Source organism: Pteropus medius, unplaced genomic scaffold (genome assembly GCF_902729225.1).
Source record: "Pteropus medius unplaced genomic scaffold, Ma_sr-lr_union100, whole genome shotgun sequence".
In the NCBI taxonomy this organism is placed as follows: Eukaryota; Metazoa; Chordata; class Mammalia; order Chiroptera; family Pteropodidae; genus Pteropus; species Pteropus medius.
In genome coordinates, this window is record NW_024349125.1 from 1,615,541 (window position 1) to 1,633,733 (window position 18,193).

The 18,193-nt window shown below is 39.6% G+C and overlaps 1 protein-coding gene across 25 annotated transcripts in view; it reads right to left on the reverse strand.

The window, feature by feature from the left end:
• The window catches only part of AOPEP (aminopeptidase O (putative)), a 333,589-nt gene that overhangs the window by 106,401 nt on the left and 208,995 nt on the right, over positions 1–18,193 (reverse strand). For all 25 annotated transcript variants that reach the window (XR_005656715.1, XR_005656716.1, XR_005656717.1 and 22 more), the window contains 3 exons: positions 10,119–10,221; positions 9,397–9,504; positions 3,450–3,493 (listed from right to left, as the gene is read on the reverse strand). Coding sequence is in view for 11 of the 25 variants with exons in the window: in XM_039880464.1 (XP_039736398.1) it covers positions 3,450–3,493; positions 9,397–9,504; positions 10,119–10,221 (255 nt within the window). In the remaining 14 variants the exon portion in view is untranslated. The remainder of the gene's footprint in view (positions 1–3,449; positions 3,494–9,396; positions 9,505–10,118; positions 10,222–18,193) is intronic.

Sequence of the window (18,193 nt, forward strand, 5' to 3'; positions counted from 1 at the left end):
GGTCTCCTGACTTCTAGTTCTCCCTGCCCCCATCTACCTTCCACATTACCATTTATCTTTCCAGTCTGCCGATGGCACTCCCTACTTAAAACCTTCAGTGGTACCTCTTTGCCTGAAGGCTGGAGGTACACCTTCCGCTGTGTACCCAGGACTGCGAAGCTACCCAGAACACTTCCTGCACTGGGTCATAATGATCTATTTCATGTACATTTTCAGCAGTAGACTCGGAGCTCCCCGAGAGCTAGGCATGAAATTTATTCCTTTCTGTTCCCTAGTGCAGGTTACCGGGCCACACAGCAAGAGGCAAGCAAGCAAAGCTTCATCTGTATTTGCAGCTGCTCCCCAGTGCTAGCATCACCATCTCAGCTCCACCTCAGATCATCAGGCATTAGATTCTCCTAGGAGCACTGGTCTCTGGTGCCAAAAAGGTTGGGGACTGCTGCTCTAGTGTCTAGCCTAGAGCCTGGTATGGGAGGTGCTCAACAGAGAATGTTAAATTAATCGAAGCAAGAGAACAGGCAAAGGCAGTATGACACAGAGAGTACAGGCCCCTGAATACTGACTGGATGGTCTAATCTGAAAAACCTTGCCCTATTCAGAACAGCTCACGTGCCTAACAGATGTGCCTGAGGATCATTTTGCAATAGGGCCAAAGATTAGAGGCTCCGGGGATAGGTGTGGGGCCTTTGGAGATCTAGATAAAATTGGTACAATATGCTGCATAGGTAAACGGATAAACAGTCTGTTTCAATAGCTGAATTAGATTCTGAGTTTAGTTAGCAGGAAAGAAGATGTTTGAGTTTCAAAAAATATTCCAGTATACTTGCTGAAAGAGTTTACTGTGGGAATGAAACTGCCTTAACTTTTAAGAAGAAATTTTAAAAGAAACTCAGACCTGTTAGCCAAAACATGATCCCGAGAGAGGGAACCTCTCAAAGGGAGAAGGTTGGTGGTCGTTGGCCACCATTAAACAGAAATGCTGCTCTTAACTTCCACAATCACAATAAAAGTCTCTTTGTGGCCCACAGTGTGTCACCTCAATAAATATTCACAATGATAAAATCCAGGTCCCCCAGAGCCGGAGGGCTTGGGGCCATCAAATGAACTCCATAGCCTTATTAGGAAGAAGATAAAAAGAAAGAAGACTTCCCAAACTACAAACTCAATTAGTTCCTTCCATGAAAATTACTGTATCTCTGCCCTAAGAAGTTATTCTGAAAGAACGCATAGTCATTACTCAGAAACAGCCCTTGGTATCAGGAGGTAATATACCATTTCTACTAATTTTCTTTTCTTCTTTTTTTCCCCCCTGCACTAGTTCCTAAGGAAATGCCTTCATTCTATCAGAGGACCTGAAAAGTTATGCCAGGGCAGGTACAAAAGAAAAGAGATTTAAAAAATACTGCTAGTAAACGACTGTTCTTAACTTTAGGAATAATGACCACATCAGATGTGATTTTTTCATAAAGAAAACCTGTATTTCTGCTAAAAAGAAAAATTGGTAAACCTGAAACATTTCAGACCTTTTAAAACAAGCCACACTTCCTTCAAGCAGCCTCCTGAAAAAGCTAATTATCTTGGCCAATGACTACAGCCCCATGCAATCTCCTTGGATAGGGCTTCCTTCAGCATCCAAAGGCATGAACAAGGTAGAAATCAAGGAAATTCTCAAATAATATGGCTATGTTAATTCTGTATAATGCACTGGTTTGCTCTCTCTCTCTCTCTCTCTCTGTGTGTGTTTCCATCTGATTTTTTTTTAAAAAAAAACAGCAGCAGCAGCAGCTTAACCATAACACTCCCAACCACTGAAGCAAGAATTAGAGGTAGAAGGTGGAAGGTGGAAGATGGGAAGTTTAAACAAAAAAGGCCAAGCAAAAATCTAATGCTTAGAAAAAAATCTCCACATCCTCATGGCCCCTGGATCCTCCCCTGAATATCATGTCACCTCCTGGTAGCATAAGCCCTGACATCTTACCCTTAAAAACCCAAATTTGGCTGCCTATAAGACAGGCTCATCGACATGGGCATGTCCGGCCTTGTATGGCTCTAAGTTGATTGTGTGAAATAATTCATTTCCACATTTGAAAATCTGTTCCGAGCATAAAAACATGGCTAAAACTGTGGGCTAGAAAGGAGAGTAGTATCGGCTCTTCTTCAAAGAAATGTTTAATTTCTCAAGATGCCCCCTTTAATGTTTGAATACCAACTCTGCTATTAGAAATTATGTTTCAGAGTGTTCACTTTTAGCACCTAAATTAAGATAGAAAATGAGAAGGGAAGGGTTAGAATGAATCTAATCTAAACTTTGATGTCGGTCTTAAACCTTCTCCATGAATCCCTTTAGGTGGTCAGCCAGAATAAAAATGGGCACCTTCAAGGAAGAGGCTCTCCTTCTTTCCAGGGCAGCGAGCTCACGTTGCGAAGAGCATGAATGAGGGCCTGGCAGACTGTGTTACAATCTGCGCTAGCTCCCTTGCTAACTAAGGGATCTTGGAAAGTTACTTAACCTCTGGGAGCCTCAGTTTCCTCATCTGGAACACTGTGGATAAGAGGAGAGGTTGCAGAGACAGGCTGCCTGGGAGCAAATCTCAGCCCTGCCACATATAGCTGTAAGAGCCCCAGCTGCTCACTTAGCACCTCGGTACCTCAGTCCTCCTACTGGTAAAACAGGGATGGAAACACAATGCACTAGTGTCATCTGGAGGATTTACTGAGTACCTGTATATAGTAACCTCTCCAGAGGGTTGGCTTGTAATAATCATGAAGGAAGAGGGGGAGGGGGAGAAGTGCTGTAGAAGATCCAATGATCTACTGTACACAGATCCTGTAAATGCGCCTGATACACAGAAGATGATTATTATTATAACTGTGTCAATCATTAAATGAGCACCGACTTTTCATATACATTAGCTCCTCCAATCCTCTGTGAAACCGTGCCAGAGTGTGTGGACAACTGAAATTTTGAGGGATGAAGTGACCTGCTCCAAATGTTACAGTTGGGAAGGGGCAGAACTGGGGATAGAACCTCGAAGAACCTGACTTCAAATCCCAGGCTCTTATTACTACACCACATTTTTACCTTCAATTAAATAGTTTCCTTATGTTAAGGCATGTTAACCAGAGCCACCCTAACTTTTAGAACTTTCTTCTCCATTCTTTTCCACAGCAGCCAAGGTCGCAGAGTGTCTGTCCTTGGCTCGCCTCATATACCACTTTGGGGGCTCCTGATTCTGGGGCTCCCCACTGTGCCTGCTGGCTTCCAATATACATGTGGGCCCATTTCTAAGTTTGGTTGATGGCACTAGGACTCCTGCTGACTGGTCTAGGTCCCCACCGCTATTGAGAGGAAGATTGAACTTTCTCAGTTATAACGAGCCAAACAATGGTGGGGTCATTTTTAACATTAAAAGTAAAACTGGGCTCTTAATTCCTAAATTGATCCTTACCTTTTTTCTTCTGGGATGTTCTCCAACAGCATTTGAAGGAAATCCTGGCATAAGAAAAAAGCAAACCATTAAAGATGTCTATCAGTGAATAACTTCCAGGAGTCGTGCCAGAGACCGAGAGTTCCCAGCTGCTGACAGCTCACCTGCTAGAGAAGCTAGGCCGATGCTGAATCATTAGACTATACAGTCAATTTATTAATTTATCAGGGCTTCGAGCCAACCAGTTAAAGAGATTTGTTTTGTAAAAACCACAAACAAATTGAAAAATGTAATGTTTGTTATTTTGACCTAACCCAATAGTTTATTTCATTTTGCATTTAACTATTTTCAAAAGGCTGTCTCTCTCTACTTAACTACGTTCTCATGTTCATGAACTTTCCCTAGAGATCTTGTTACAAACTGAACAATTTCAGCTCTAAAAGGCTAATGACTAACCAGACAGTTAATATCCCAGTGGAGGAACAAAGATGTCACAATTCCAGAAATGGTTCGCAGTCCCTGTCTCCATCTGCAGCCTCTTCTAGTGCCACTGAGCAACTCTTCAATTGTTTGACTTTTAGAATGTTTCAATAATAGATTTTCTAAACCTGAAGGAATGATTTAACACACACATCTATTGTTTCCTTTACTTTGAAAAATTTCAAATACATTCAAAAGTAGACAAAAGAGTATAATTATCCTTCATGTACCCACCAACCCACAGCCAATCTGCCCCATCTATCTGCCTCCTGTGTTATTTAGAATGAATCCGAAACTACATAATTCCATCAATCAATGTTTCAGAAAATCTCTAAAACATAAAGACTCTTAAAACATAGGCATAAAAAAACTTCACATATAAATGTTCAAAATCACTTTTATATTTAATTTGCACTTTGAATATTGTGACCAATCTTTCCAGTCCATCTAATTCTGGAATCCTGATTTGGTCTCAACTAGTTTGTCAGATAAAATAAAGGACGTCCAGTTAAATTGGGGGCTTACTTACACTAAAAAATTATTTGTTGTTTATCTGAAATTCAAATTTAACTGGAAGTTGTACATTTTTATTTGCTAAATTAGTGTTAACCCTCTAACATATGGAAGTTTGATAAAATATATTTTGGAAAAATACAGAACATGAAACAAACAAGAACAATATTTAATTTTCTCGGGATCTATTTGAAGTTTTTCTTTTAATAAACTGAAAATCTTTTTTTTTTTTTTGAAAATCTTTTAAAATGGATCCTTTCAAGAGGGCGCATGCGTATAAGGTCAGATGACCAACCAAGCCTGCAGATCCAAGGTCAGCACAGGGCTCTGGTGAGATCCATTAACTCAGAGTGTGTGATGGACGCAGCAGCGCAGAACTTCAGATCACAAACAGATGGAATTACAGAGGAATGGAAATCTGCAAACAATTTGTATGACAAGGTGTTCTTTTTCTACCATCGCACTAAGCATAGCCATTACTACACTGGCGAAGCCAGCAGTCCCTTTTCTATGAGTTTAAGAGTGGTTAAGTCCATTTCTTCCAGAGGCAAAGTCTCCATATTAAGAGTACTAATGAAAAATTTATTTCTTGCAGCCTCAGTTCTACTTCTGAGGCTTTATGAGTCTATTGCTGCTTCACCCAAAATAAATGATACAAAGAATACCAAAACTAATATGTAAAGCATGGATCATGAAGTCGAGATGGAAGGCGACAACCCCAGACAGAATAATGCCTCACATCTGAAGTTCCTTCTTGTACCTGCAGTGATATAGTATATGGAGAAAAATACCAAAGGAAATAAGAGCAATATTTAGAATGTGAAGAAATATTTTTGCCTGAGATTCTTAAAGTTATTATTTTTATTATTTTTTAGTTCTTAATTTATCACAATTTGATCTATTAATAGATTACTTTGCAGATTTTTCATTGGCTAAATGGCAGTATTCTTGGTTCTTAAAAATCCAAATACTGTAAATATAATTTCTTACTAATTTCACTTCATTATCTCTTTTGAGACCGTATCAACTCATCTCATATTTATCCATAATTTATGCTTAGTTATGTGAAGGGAGATTATATTAACTCAGTGGCAAAGGAGAGAATTTAATTGCATAAGAAGCAGGAAGGGCAGAGCTAATCCTAATTCTGCCCCTTTGCATTTTCCAATTACAATTGAATCTTTCTTTACAGGACTGCAGAGCACAATGTTTCAGAATTCTGTATAAATATCAGAAAAGTCCAGGAGGTCCCCGAGGAACCTGCTTAATTTTTAAAGAAAGACACCTACTTATCCCACCTCCTAGCAAGTGGCCATTGGCCTCTTCCTGCCTCAGAGCTGAGACCAGCAGGTCACACAGCAGCTAGTTGGAAGCTGCCAACCAGTGCTGAGGATAACAGGTTTAGGGAATCACATTGTGTCACAAAAACCCAACAACTCAAGCATCTCTAAGACATGCTACATGAATGTCCATCTGCACTGGTAGATGTTCTTCTGTTCTCGGACCCATCCGATCCAAAAAGTCACTTGGTCTCGTCTAGGCAGTCACTGCACTATCTAGCAATGTTATCAGCCCAACTGGCCTTTCTTACTTCTTTCATAGACCTAGTTTTTAACCATGAAATGCTAGTTGTCCTGTTTTTGTTTATTTGTTGTTTGTTTTACTTGTTTGTTTCTGTAAATTGGCACATACCCCTAGAATAGATTCATCATAGGGACTTTTCCCCACTCTCCACAACAGAATGGCATAAAAAGAAAGATATCTCTCATGGTTATTCTTTCCCTCACCGCCTCTCTTCAATTCTCTCCTCTGGCTTCACTCTTTCCTTCAGTGTGTTGGCATTTTTATAAAAGTAACTTACAAATCTTAATTGGACAAGGAGACTTTCCTTCAAGGCTGATTCTAGGATCATTGATAGGATCTAGGGCACTGAAATTGATCTAGAATCACTGACAAAGTCAGCTAGCAACAAATGCTACCTCTATAGTATGCCTGAAAAAAAAATTTAAAACCAAAGGCAAAATAACGACAACAAAAACCCTGCTGTTCTGACAGTGGGCCGGGATGAAATTTTATCCAGATTCCTGGTAATTGTTTCAAGCCCACACCCCAGTCAAAAATACATTCGTCAGGATTTTTTTTTTCATTTTCTACTCTCCTAATAATCTGTATGCTAATTAGATCAGTCCCAGAGAGCTTATTTTGATTCATACCTAACAAGACTAAATTAAGCATTATGATAAAAAAAAAATACATTGATTTGGTACATGGCTAATTTGGTGATTATTTCTTAGTGAAAGTATTCAATGAAAAGCAGGTGCATGTAAATACTACTGGACAAACTGTCATTGGCTTGATAGTTACACAGGATTAGCAGTTTCTGTCAGATATTTTATAAATGATTACCATGGTCATGGGGAGGGGGAGGTAGGAGAGGCAAAACAATCAAAATGTTGAAGCAAGGACAGTGTTGGCAGGATAAGAACGGAGAAGAAACTAAATGGCCAGAAGAAGTCATTGCCTAGCTCAAGAGGGCAGTTTAGTTGGGGCCAGAAAGATGATAATACTAAAATGCTGGACAGGTTAGGTGTTAAGAAGGAAAAGGATTAAGAATTAAATTGGAAAAAGAAGAAACTGAAGGACTTCTGAAAGAAATTGGATTATAGCCTTCCTTATCAATAACTATCTAGCAATAGCACAATCTATTTAAAAAAAATCAGCAAAAACTTCACCAGCAGTAACCAAACAAGGGAAGAAGTACAACTTTGTGGTATAAACTTCAGAGACAACTAAGGAAAGAAATGTAAGATTTCAATACAGTTTCCAACCCTTTCTCTTATGCTTAGCAGTAGAGGGACTGGTGAATTGCCCAAACCCTGCAAATTCCCACAAATACCTACACATTTGGAAAGAAAAAGGAATATCTTTATCTTTCCTTTTTTTTTTTTTTCTTTTTGACTGGGAGAGACTGGAAATGTTTGCTGGAAAAAATGAGCAATACCTGGGAAATAAACAACTGACGAACTATGTTAAGTTCTACAGCTCCAAACTGAATTGGTGGAACAATATTGAGAGTAGCTGCAGTGGGAAAAAGTTACACCCAAATTAGGTAAAAAGAATCTTGGCTGGTGACAATTAACAAAATCTCAAGAGTTAGTGGAGCCAAATTCTTGCAACAAAGACTGTGTACATCTCCATGGAGCTCTTCCTCTCCGTCCCCTCCATGCGTAAAATCCAAGCTTCAAACTGTAGCTCAGAAGGGAAGAAAAACATGTCTACGATGAGTTGGGAGAGAAATTTAGGATAATATTCCAACAAGTATGAGAATAAATAAAAGGTCAGGACAGTGCTACTCATGCTGAGAATGAACAAAAAGAAAAGTATGCAAACTAATACAGGGAAAACTCACCAAAAGAGAGAGACAGAAATAAAAAGCATAACATAAAAGACAAAGAATCCAGTTTTGAACAAAACATAATCCAAGGATCAGAAGAAAATTTTCTGTGAACGCATTACACTCTAAAATAAATTAGCATAGGATCGTAAGAAGAACATAAATTCAGTAAAATGAAAGCTCGAAGATAAGATCACGAAACAAAATGAGATAAAAAGAGAGATTTCAAAGAAAAGGAAATAAATTAAGGACCAAAATAATACCAGCATAGGAGCATTAATAAAATAGAAATGGCAAGGAAAAGAATAGATATTAAAGAAAAAAACATTAATAACAATATTATAATGTTATAATGATATTTATAATAATAAAAACAATAATGTTGTTTGAGATAAACACATGCCATGAAGAACAAAAAGACAAAAGTATAATAAGGCTAACTGGTCACTTTCAAGAAAAAAATGTGTCTAAAGAAACAATTAAGATAATTTCACTGAAAGAATGGTGTTTAGCAGTAGGAATTTCCGCTAATCAGTCAACAAAGCATATAAAACTTCTGAGCCAGTTTTCAAGTTGCCTTTCCAAATACATGTTTAGAAAAATCTCCTCCTCCCCCAACCAAAAGAATGAGAAGAATGTAGAGATGTGAAATAGCCATCTAGTCTTGTTATACTCATGCTTTTGCCTCCATGTATTCAAATCATACATGTACATCCTTTACATCTAACATTGTAGACCAAACAATGTGACCTCGAAACTATATATGAGCGCAACAGTCAAATATTAAAAATATCCATCAGTCCAATCTGCGCTGAGGCTGCATCCTCTAATATCTACAGTTATGAGCACTGTTTTCAGAGCTGTTCCTTCTTTGTTAACTTTCTTGTTATGCTCAGCTTGGCCCCATGCTTGCATAAGCTGACAGAGCATTTCTCTGATAGTTTTGTGGTCAGGCTGTCTGAATGTTTCAGTGCATCTTGTCATTAATCTATCTGTTTATCAAATAAGTATGGTGTATATGCTGTGTGCCAAATATGGATTAAGTACTGGTGAAATAAAGAGAACAGCCTGGCCTTGATGAGCTTATATATAGAATGGAGGTGTTAGAAAAAAACGAATGCATCCATAAATGAAAATATAATTATAAATGAAGGCAATAACAATGAAGGCAACAAAAATGGCAAAGAGTAGAGAATAACAGGGTACATGCATATCTGTTTAGCGGGGTGACTCTGAGATTGTGGCTTTCAAGCTGAGACAAAAGCATAAGAAGGCATCAGCCTTGCAAAGATCATTCCAGGCAGAGGAACGGCAGAATTGTTTTGTTTTTGTTTATAAGGTCTCTTTAGTCGCAACTATCCATATCACTGTATACACGACAGCTTTGGGTCACAGACTGTCCCAAAACTACAGGGGGATCACTCTCCATGAATCAACACTTCCCTGCACCCACTTCATTAACTTCTCATTTTTCCCAATGCATTAAATTGTAAATCTTTTCCCTATTTTTTTAATACACACATTATCTAGTCCCCACATGCCACACGCCCTCCAACTATATATCACAGACTCATAAATTACCTGGGAAAGAATCAACTGCCCATGAAATGTATACACAAATTTTCTTAAAAATGAAAAATAGGTGTCATGTCCAAGTTTTCTGGCAAGGAACCGGAGAAGAAAATAGCCCTAGAAGAAAGGAAAAAGAAGAAAAAGATGTCCATCATGAGTTCATCAGAAAAATTTTACACAGTCAATTCTAACTCATCCGCCAGTGCTTTATGCACATCTAGAACGTTCCATCTGATGTGTCTCAGGCTGCCCTTTATATTTGCAGTAGTAAGGTTGGACCTAGGAATTAAGGATCAACTACTTTGCTTTCAGTTCATCTGTTAATAACATCACCATCTTGTCTTTCCTTCGTTTACACGAAGCCTGGTTGTCCATCATGGACCAAAAGGGAAGAGGGGCCCAGCTTCTCCCTCCTTCAGCTGTCAGGAAAGGCCTGAACAACTTAAAATACTTCATTCTTATTCCCATCTTCCAGTTGAACCCTGATAGTAATTTAAGATCCTGCTCCTCAAAGCTGACATGAAGCAGGAAGAAGAAATGTACAGGGCAGGAAATAGTTCGGCTTCCTTTCACTCATGCCTCATTTGGGGGATATGAAGTGCTTTAATTATTGGGCAATCAGATATCTGCTCAGTCAACTGTCATTACAATGTTGATAATTTATTTTTATATGTATAACCTAAAAAATGTTGTACCATAATAAATGGCTTCTGCCACTTAGATGTTCTTACCTTTAAATAATGAACTTGCATGAAGACCTTCTCCGGATTGAGCCCATGTTTGATGAGAGATGATCCTGAGTCACTTACGTGGCCAGTTTTCTCTTTATTGGGTCTAAAATGACGCAGTAAAACTTTCTTTAAGTATAGCACATTCTTAACTGATTAGACCATAATATCGTCTTAGTTCTTATTTTCAGAGTTGCTTAACAGTGTCTTTATTCTATTCAATAGTACCAGGTATAATTTAAAACTGTTTACATTATAAATTCATATACTGAACAAGGAGGGATTTATATTTGCGTTGGCAACCTGGAGTTGACTATTGGCATATTTTATATCATCTTATCCAAGATTAAAGCTTGCCAGACCCTCAAGGAATCTAACCTGCAATATGAATTATTTAAGAACCTATGTGCTTTTCTTTTGGTGGGAATGATGGGTTGGAAAATGAAATGGAAAATGTAGCTCTACTTGGAAGAGTAAAGAACATAGTTTTTTCAAAAAAATTTGAAAGCCCCAATGTTAATCCACTTTTCTTGATTTGCATTTAGTAAATAAGGCTCCTTTAAGAAATGTTTGTACTCTGAAGCCATTTTAGAATTGCAAAAACAAAAAGTCATAGAAGCCCAAGTTTTTTGAACAGGCAATAACCACATACTTCTACCTCCTTATTTTATAAACAAGGGAAACTGAGGCACACAGGAATTAAGTCTGCATCTGAGGCCTCTGAAACCAATGTCTCATAGTCAATGTTTTCCATTATGCTCTATGGTTTTAAATATTTTTAAAATTCCTTTAATAAAATATAATGTGTTACTGTGAAGCTTTAACAACTAGCTAAAATCAAAATATGTGACAAGGTATCTGCAGTATCCAGCTGTTCTAAAACCAGTCCTTTATTAGACCAACACCGAAGAGTGTATGTGGTTGTGAGTGGAAGGCAAGGGCCAACGAGAGGACTAGCATGTCAGAAAGGCTGGTGGTGGTGGTGATATTTAAAAGGTTGTTTGGTGCAATACAAGGGACATGGCCTTTGGAATCCAAGAGACCTAGTGTTGAATCTCAACCCTGCTTCTTAGACCTCTTACTTATCAGCAGGTTAGTTAAATTCTCTAATTTTCAATTTATTCACTGCAAAATGGGAATAATCCTATCTCCTCAGGTCCTATGGGAAATAATTGAAATAACATATGCAAAATCCCTACCAAGGACCAAGGATACAGAAATCATTCAATAAACAATAAAATATTCTAAAATTGTTAGCAATAAATATTGCTAAATTCAAGGATGGTCATCTGATGTTAGAGTATTTAGGCTGTTCTTTCACTTAATCCTCTGTGTCCACAGACACAACATGTAAGAATGTGGGACCTAAACGGAAGTGACTGAGGAGGATCCAGCTGCCAAATCAGTCCTTTTGCAGTGTGCTCTAGCTGCCAAGCAAAGAATAAGTCTCTGCCGAATATTCCAGTACATCATCCCATTAGACACAAGGCCAGAACCAGCAGATACCTAAAGGAAAGACGACGACCAGCCGCTAGAGCGAACTGCATAGTTGCAATTTTTCTATTTATCCCCAATTTACCTACATGACCATACTTGCAGGAATAACTAGTCCCTTTTAACGCCATTGAAAAGCATCAGCTTTATTCCTGTTCTCAAGTTTGTCCTGGGGTTAAGCGCTTTTATAAAGAAAACCACACTGGCTTTGATAGGGAAAGCCCTCCACCCACACAGCCTCACAAGGAGGAAGGCTTCTCAAAGTCAGCCTAACTTCAGACCAGTTTTCCCAGCCCCAAGAGAGACAGAGTTGCTGTAAGTAAGTTTCTTAAGCCCTGAGCTCTGAATTAGACTACTAGAAGGAGGGGAGTGGGGGACACAGAAGACCAATGTAAATCTTGGCACTGAAGCCTGCTTCCAGGCTCAAGTTCCCGATGACGCTTTTAGTTGGTGCTTTTTTCCTTTGCCTAAAAATGTCCTTCCAGAAAACATCCCTCTTTTATTCTTTTTCCACCCTCTCCAAATGAAGAAGTGTTCAGGAAAATTCTTTTATGCTGACAGCATTGAAGGCAAACATACAAGTCCCTAAGATATTCCTTTTAAAGTAGATGTGGTGCTGGAGGGAGCAGTTCCCAGGCAAGCTTTGCAAGAAATCAAAAGGGGTGGGTTTTATGAGGAAAAGACACTCCACAAGTGAAAAAGGGCTGACTTCCATTTCTGTGCTACGCCGGTTCTCATAATGCCACTTATCCCATCTGTACAGAGACAATGCACAGAGAGAAAGCAGGAAACAAACGAACTCCCACTATATGTAAGAACAGACGACTCTCACAGGTGAGTAAAGAAGTCGCACCCCAAACGAGTACAGCAGTCCCCCCTTATCACATGGTTTTGCTTTCCGTGGTTTCAGTTACCTAGTGTAGACCAAGGTCTGAAAATATTAAGTGGCGAATTCCAGAACAAACAATTTATAAGTTTTAAGCTGCATGCCATTCTGAGTACCGCGATGAAATCTCATGCCTTTCCACTCCGTCCCATTGGGACGTGAATCATCCCTTTGTCCAGTGCATCCACACTGTTATATGCTTTTTGTCCTGTTATTCATTTGGTAGCCTTCTTAGTGATCAGATTGGCTGTCATGGTATCTCAGTGCTTGTGTTCAAGTAACCCTTATTTTACTTCATAATGGCCCCAAAGCACAAGAGTAGTGACACCGACAATTTGGATATACCAGACAGAAGCCATAAAATGCTCCCTTTAAGTGAAAAGAACATATATATAGGAACAACCATACTACACATATAGGTTTGGTACTATCCATGGTTTCAGGCATCCACTGGGGGTCTTGGAACATATCCTCCATGGATGGAGTGGGGAGAGACTACTGTACATGCAAATGTACAGTTCCATTTAGATGGAGTCAAAGAACAGGCAAAACAGAGCTATGGGGATAGAGATCAGAAGAATGTTTACCTTTGGGAGGGAGTATTGACAGATTGGGAAACAGAGGAAGGTTTCTGGGATGCTGAGAATGTTCCATATATCGATCTGAGTGGTGCTTTCATGAGGATAAAGAGTAAAAATCTATTGAACCATCTAGAAATGAGTACTTCAGTGTATGTATATTTTAATAAAAGGTTAAGAAAAATAGATGTACATGAAACAGTATATATTTTGTGAGAGTAAAAGGGAATCAGTCTAGAAGAGCCTAACTAAGCCCTCTATCCCTGAGGACCAATGAAATATATATATATTTTAAATAACAGTGTGAGAGACAGGAAGAACTGTGGCGAATACAATTGGCCCAGTCTACTTCCATTTTCATCTACCTTCTTCCTTGCCACTTATACAATCAAATCTGAAAAAGTTAAATGCTCACTTTCCAAGTGTCCTTGCAGCTACGAATAGTCAGAAGACATGTCCCATGTCCTGGCCAATGAGACAAAAGCAGAAGTCTGCTGTGGTTGAGGGTGGGGTTCTGGGAAAGCTTTATCTTTCTTTACAAAAGGGGGAAATATGATTGGTACTGCACCTCTTCCCCGCAAACATGGTGGATGGAGCTGCAGCAGCCACCTTGCAACTATGAAGCAGCAAATCAATGTGCTATTGAGACCAGAAAGGAATGAAAGGCGGCAAACAGTTTTTGATGGTATCATCCACTGCTGACTGACCAAGCCTCCCTGCCTTCAAACTTTTTCTTGTATGAGAAAATTAACCCCCGTTTGTTTAAATCAGCACTGCTTACTATTCTATTAATTGCAGCTACATTCGCACCTATTGAATGGAGAATTAAACTCATACTAACAGCTACCATTTCCTGTAATCCCCCTGGGCCAGGTACCCTGCCAAACTCTTCTTGTGTATCACACCCTTCCACTCTCACAAAAACCCGACAGGTACTATGGAGCAGGTACTATGATTATGCCCATTTAAAGGTGGAGGAAAGTGAGGCATGCAGATAACTACAAAGCTAATTAGTGACAGTACTGAGGCTGGAACCTGGGTCTACAGAACATCAAAGTCCTTGCTGGGGCCTCCCCAAGATCCATGCCCTCACCTTGGTTGTTTAAATACTAAGCGGAGAACCTTAGGCATACTGCTTTCCCTCCCTGAAGCTCAGTTTCCTCACCTGCAGAGTGTGAGGAGACTCAAATAATATGAAAGCACTTTGTAAATCAAAAGTTTTAAGCATTTCTTAGGCATTATACACCAGTGTTTATTTCCTTGGCTGGAATACATGGAATGCAAGAGATCAAGTTACAAAGGTCATTTGGGCTGAAATGCCCTTGGTTTCTGTTGTACCTGGCACCAAATATAACAACTCAGATTAGCATGACCTTCCCCTGCACACCTCCTTCATTTTCCACTGCACTCCCAGAAGCAATATGAACATTTAAAGAGCTGTCAGATGGCGGTGATACTTGATATACAGTGATTTGATTTTGAATTAAAGCTCTTGAATAAAGGACTGATTCTGCAGGACTATCAACAAAGGATAGGATTTAGGAAAATGCCTCTGAAAGGTGCTCAGGTATGTCAGGTTTGGTCCGAACACCTACTTCTCAGCCGCAGCCTAGATGGGCCATCTGCCAGAGTTATCCATCTCACACTCCTTGGCACAAGATAGGTTCATCTATAAACTCATTACTGTAGTGCTTGACCCTGGGACTAAGCATCCCAGAAATAAGACTGGAAGGGACTAATCAGCATTTCAACATTGCTGTCTGTATAACACTTGCAGCTGCCTCACAGATTTGATGGTCCAGGAGCCGGGCCTCGCTCACCCACAATAACAAAGGAAGTTAAAAATTACTTTTGTGTATAGATTGGCTCCACAGTACTGATCTGAGCCCCAAATGCACAAGTGAGATCTATAGGGGAAGCAGCATAACACACTGGTTAAGAGTTTGGGCCTGAATCTTGACTCTTAAGTGCCACATGATCTTGAGCAAGTCACACAACCCCATGAAGCCCAGTTCCTTTGTATGTAAAAAGGGGACCAGGATAGTGACCATAGCACTTCATCAGGCTGTTGTGGTATCTAAGAGTGCTTATCCAGAGCTCTTGTTGGCATTTAGTACATAATATAAGTGTACTATTATTATCATAATGCACTCTGATTAGGGTTCAGGGAATGCCAGCTCCTTCTCTGACAAGCAAAGACATTAAGAAGATATCACCTTACAGTTATGTATATACGATGTTATCATTGTGGGACGCTGGGTGAAGGGTACAAAGGAACTCTATCTATGATTTTGGTAACTTCATATGAGTCTAAAATTATTCCAAAATAAAACATTTTTTTAAAAAAAGATGACACATAAATGTAGCCTTACACCTTTCATTTGTGAGACCCCTGATTTTGAATGTAAATCCTTTAAGGGTTGCTCTTTACGCCTGTTCCATGCCACATCATCATCTGAAAATAATAATAATAATAAAAAAAAGAAACAACAAAGTTCAGGTGTTGCTTAAAGTTCCAGTAAGATAGGTCTGGGCAAATTCCTTACATACACATCATAGTCTACACTACTCTATGAAGTAATTATTAAAATCTTGGGTGAAAAATGGAAGCAGAAAATTGAAAGTACAGGAATGTTATATCCTCCATTTGTTTTTACAACTATTTTTCTATCTTAAAAAGTATGCATGAGGAACACTGGACCCTGACTTGCCTTTGGACAGTGCTACCAAAGAGAATTGGACAAAAGGTGCACACCTTTAACTGATGAAGTTGTATTCTATTGAAGCTACTGGCATTTGGCAAGTTTGACTGGTTGTGTGCTTTTCACAGTGGATTTAACAGCTATCCAGCATAAAGGTTTTTTTTTCCCATCAGGGACCACTATCCTGTAGCAGACACAAGAGGCCATTACTGTGGTGCTAAAAAAGGCTAAAATGTTATAAGACAGAGGGGGCATCTCTCTGAGGAGTCAGGAGAAAGTGAAGAAGGTATATTCCGTCCCCTGATAGCAAAAGGAGCTAGTAGTCGGTACCTATAGAGGGAGAGGTCAGTTGCTGAGGAGAGCAATAAGGAAAGACCCCGTAGTTAGCAGAACTGTGGAAAACACTATCAAACTCCACAAATTTTGATAAGCAGCATAGGAAAATAAAAGAAGAAACTTTAAAAAAGCAGAAAATAATGAGCATCAACACAAAATCAAACTAGTCCTCAGGTTTTAGGAATTCCTCTCTAAGAAACGAAATCCCAGAGAGGAAACAAGGAACAGATTAACACAATGGTCTGAGCAGTATATCACCACACTCAACAAAGCAAGGGATAGTATGGACACATTTTCAAAGGAGACAAAGAAGAAAATGGAGCGAAGACAACACTATGACTGCATGGGAGGTTCCTGATAAGGTGAATTTTCAAAGGACATGTTCAAAAGATGAAAGCGGGGATGCCAGAGAAAGGAAAAAACCAAGAGCCAGGAAGCTGTAAAATTGTCAGGAAAGCAAAAATTCAGAATAAGCCAATTGCTAATAGAGAATGCCCAGGATAAAAAAAAGGGGCGGAGGGGTGGCTTTTTAGTAATGTCTGGAACATAAGGAAGACCAGGTGTTAAGAGGTGACAGAATGAATAGAACTACTTGACTCCCACTCTGCTTCAACTTTTTTTTTGCCAAGGAGAAAGATTTTCAAACTGTTCATGGTAGAACAAGCACTGTTATGTGAGAGCTGATGCTTCATCTGCGGGAACTGATGCTTGGTACAGCTGGAGAGGACTCCTTCGTCCTTTAAAGGTGTCCCAACTCCAGGCCCAGGTGCGATCACAGACCTCCCGGGGGATCTGGGAATCATGGACACTGGGAAAGGGGCTGATAGACGAATGTTATTCTGATTTGTATAGGAAGAGAGGATAAGAGAAGGGGAGGCAAAATCTGTGATTTGGTTATTGAACAGTTTGTGAGCACTTAGAAAATAATGAACTACAGTTAGCATGGGATCTCAAGGGCTGCTTCCAGAAATTCACTGTGGGCATCAGGCATCCTGACTTTTACTAGAGGGTTGGCAGAATGGATATGGTGGTGAGTGCACGGTGGTTGTTTCGTGGCTTTACAGAAGGTTAAAAAGCAGAACACCAAGGCTACTGATTAATTACTTGCTATATAACCAGGAGAGAGTCTTTAGGGCTATACCCAAGGAATGATGGCTTACTGGTCTGATAGCTTTGCATAAGGGTCAAAGCTGGGAGTCTAGCTGGTTGATTGACAGACGGTATCCATCTTCAAGAACAGAAACCACAGGCTGGAATGAGCATTCAACATTACACACAAAACGATAGTTAATAAGGACAAAGAGGTTTTTAAAATTAAGTATTTACCTAGGAAAAAGATTCAGTATATTAAATTGTCTGTAAACTCAACATGCAGCCAGAGTTGACTGATGTGGCTTCCAAAACAATAAACATGATGGTAGGTGAGATGGAGGAGTGATGAGGATGCAGCGGGAAGTACTGCTGGGATGGTGTCAGACAGAGTGGAGAGCTGTGCTTAAAAACTGGGCTCTGGAGCCCGCCTTACCTCTGCTTTCATCCCAGCCCTGCCACTTATTAGCTATGGAAACATGGCCAACTGCTTATCATCTTCAGGCATGTTTCCTCACCTATCAAATGGGAAGGAAGATGATACTAGTACCTATCTCACAGAGCCATTTTGACGATTAAATGAGATGAAGTGTCTAGAGTGCTTAAACAGTGTTTGGCCCATGAGAAGCAGTCAGTGAATGTTACTAAGGAGAAAAAAAATTGTATGGGAGTTGGAATGGTAAGGCTGCCGTGAGATGGGGCATGACACTGGGTTTAAAAAAGAAATATGGTATATACGTGAGTGCATTCAACTTGCTTAACTCTTGCCCTTTCTTTTCTAGACTATCCAGATCAAGGGAAACAACCTTGTCCCACTGCATTCTTCACAGGCGGAACCTGAGTGCTGTTTTCAGTTCAGGTGTTACATTCAGAGAAAGTAACAACACAGGACCAAGCCCAAGCAGGCAAACATTCTCTAACCTGCAGTATGACCTAGTGACCATGACAGGAAAGGAGATGGTCTTCAGATATGTGGACTGTCTAGGTGAAAAT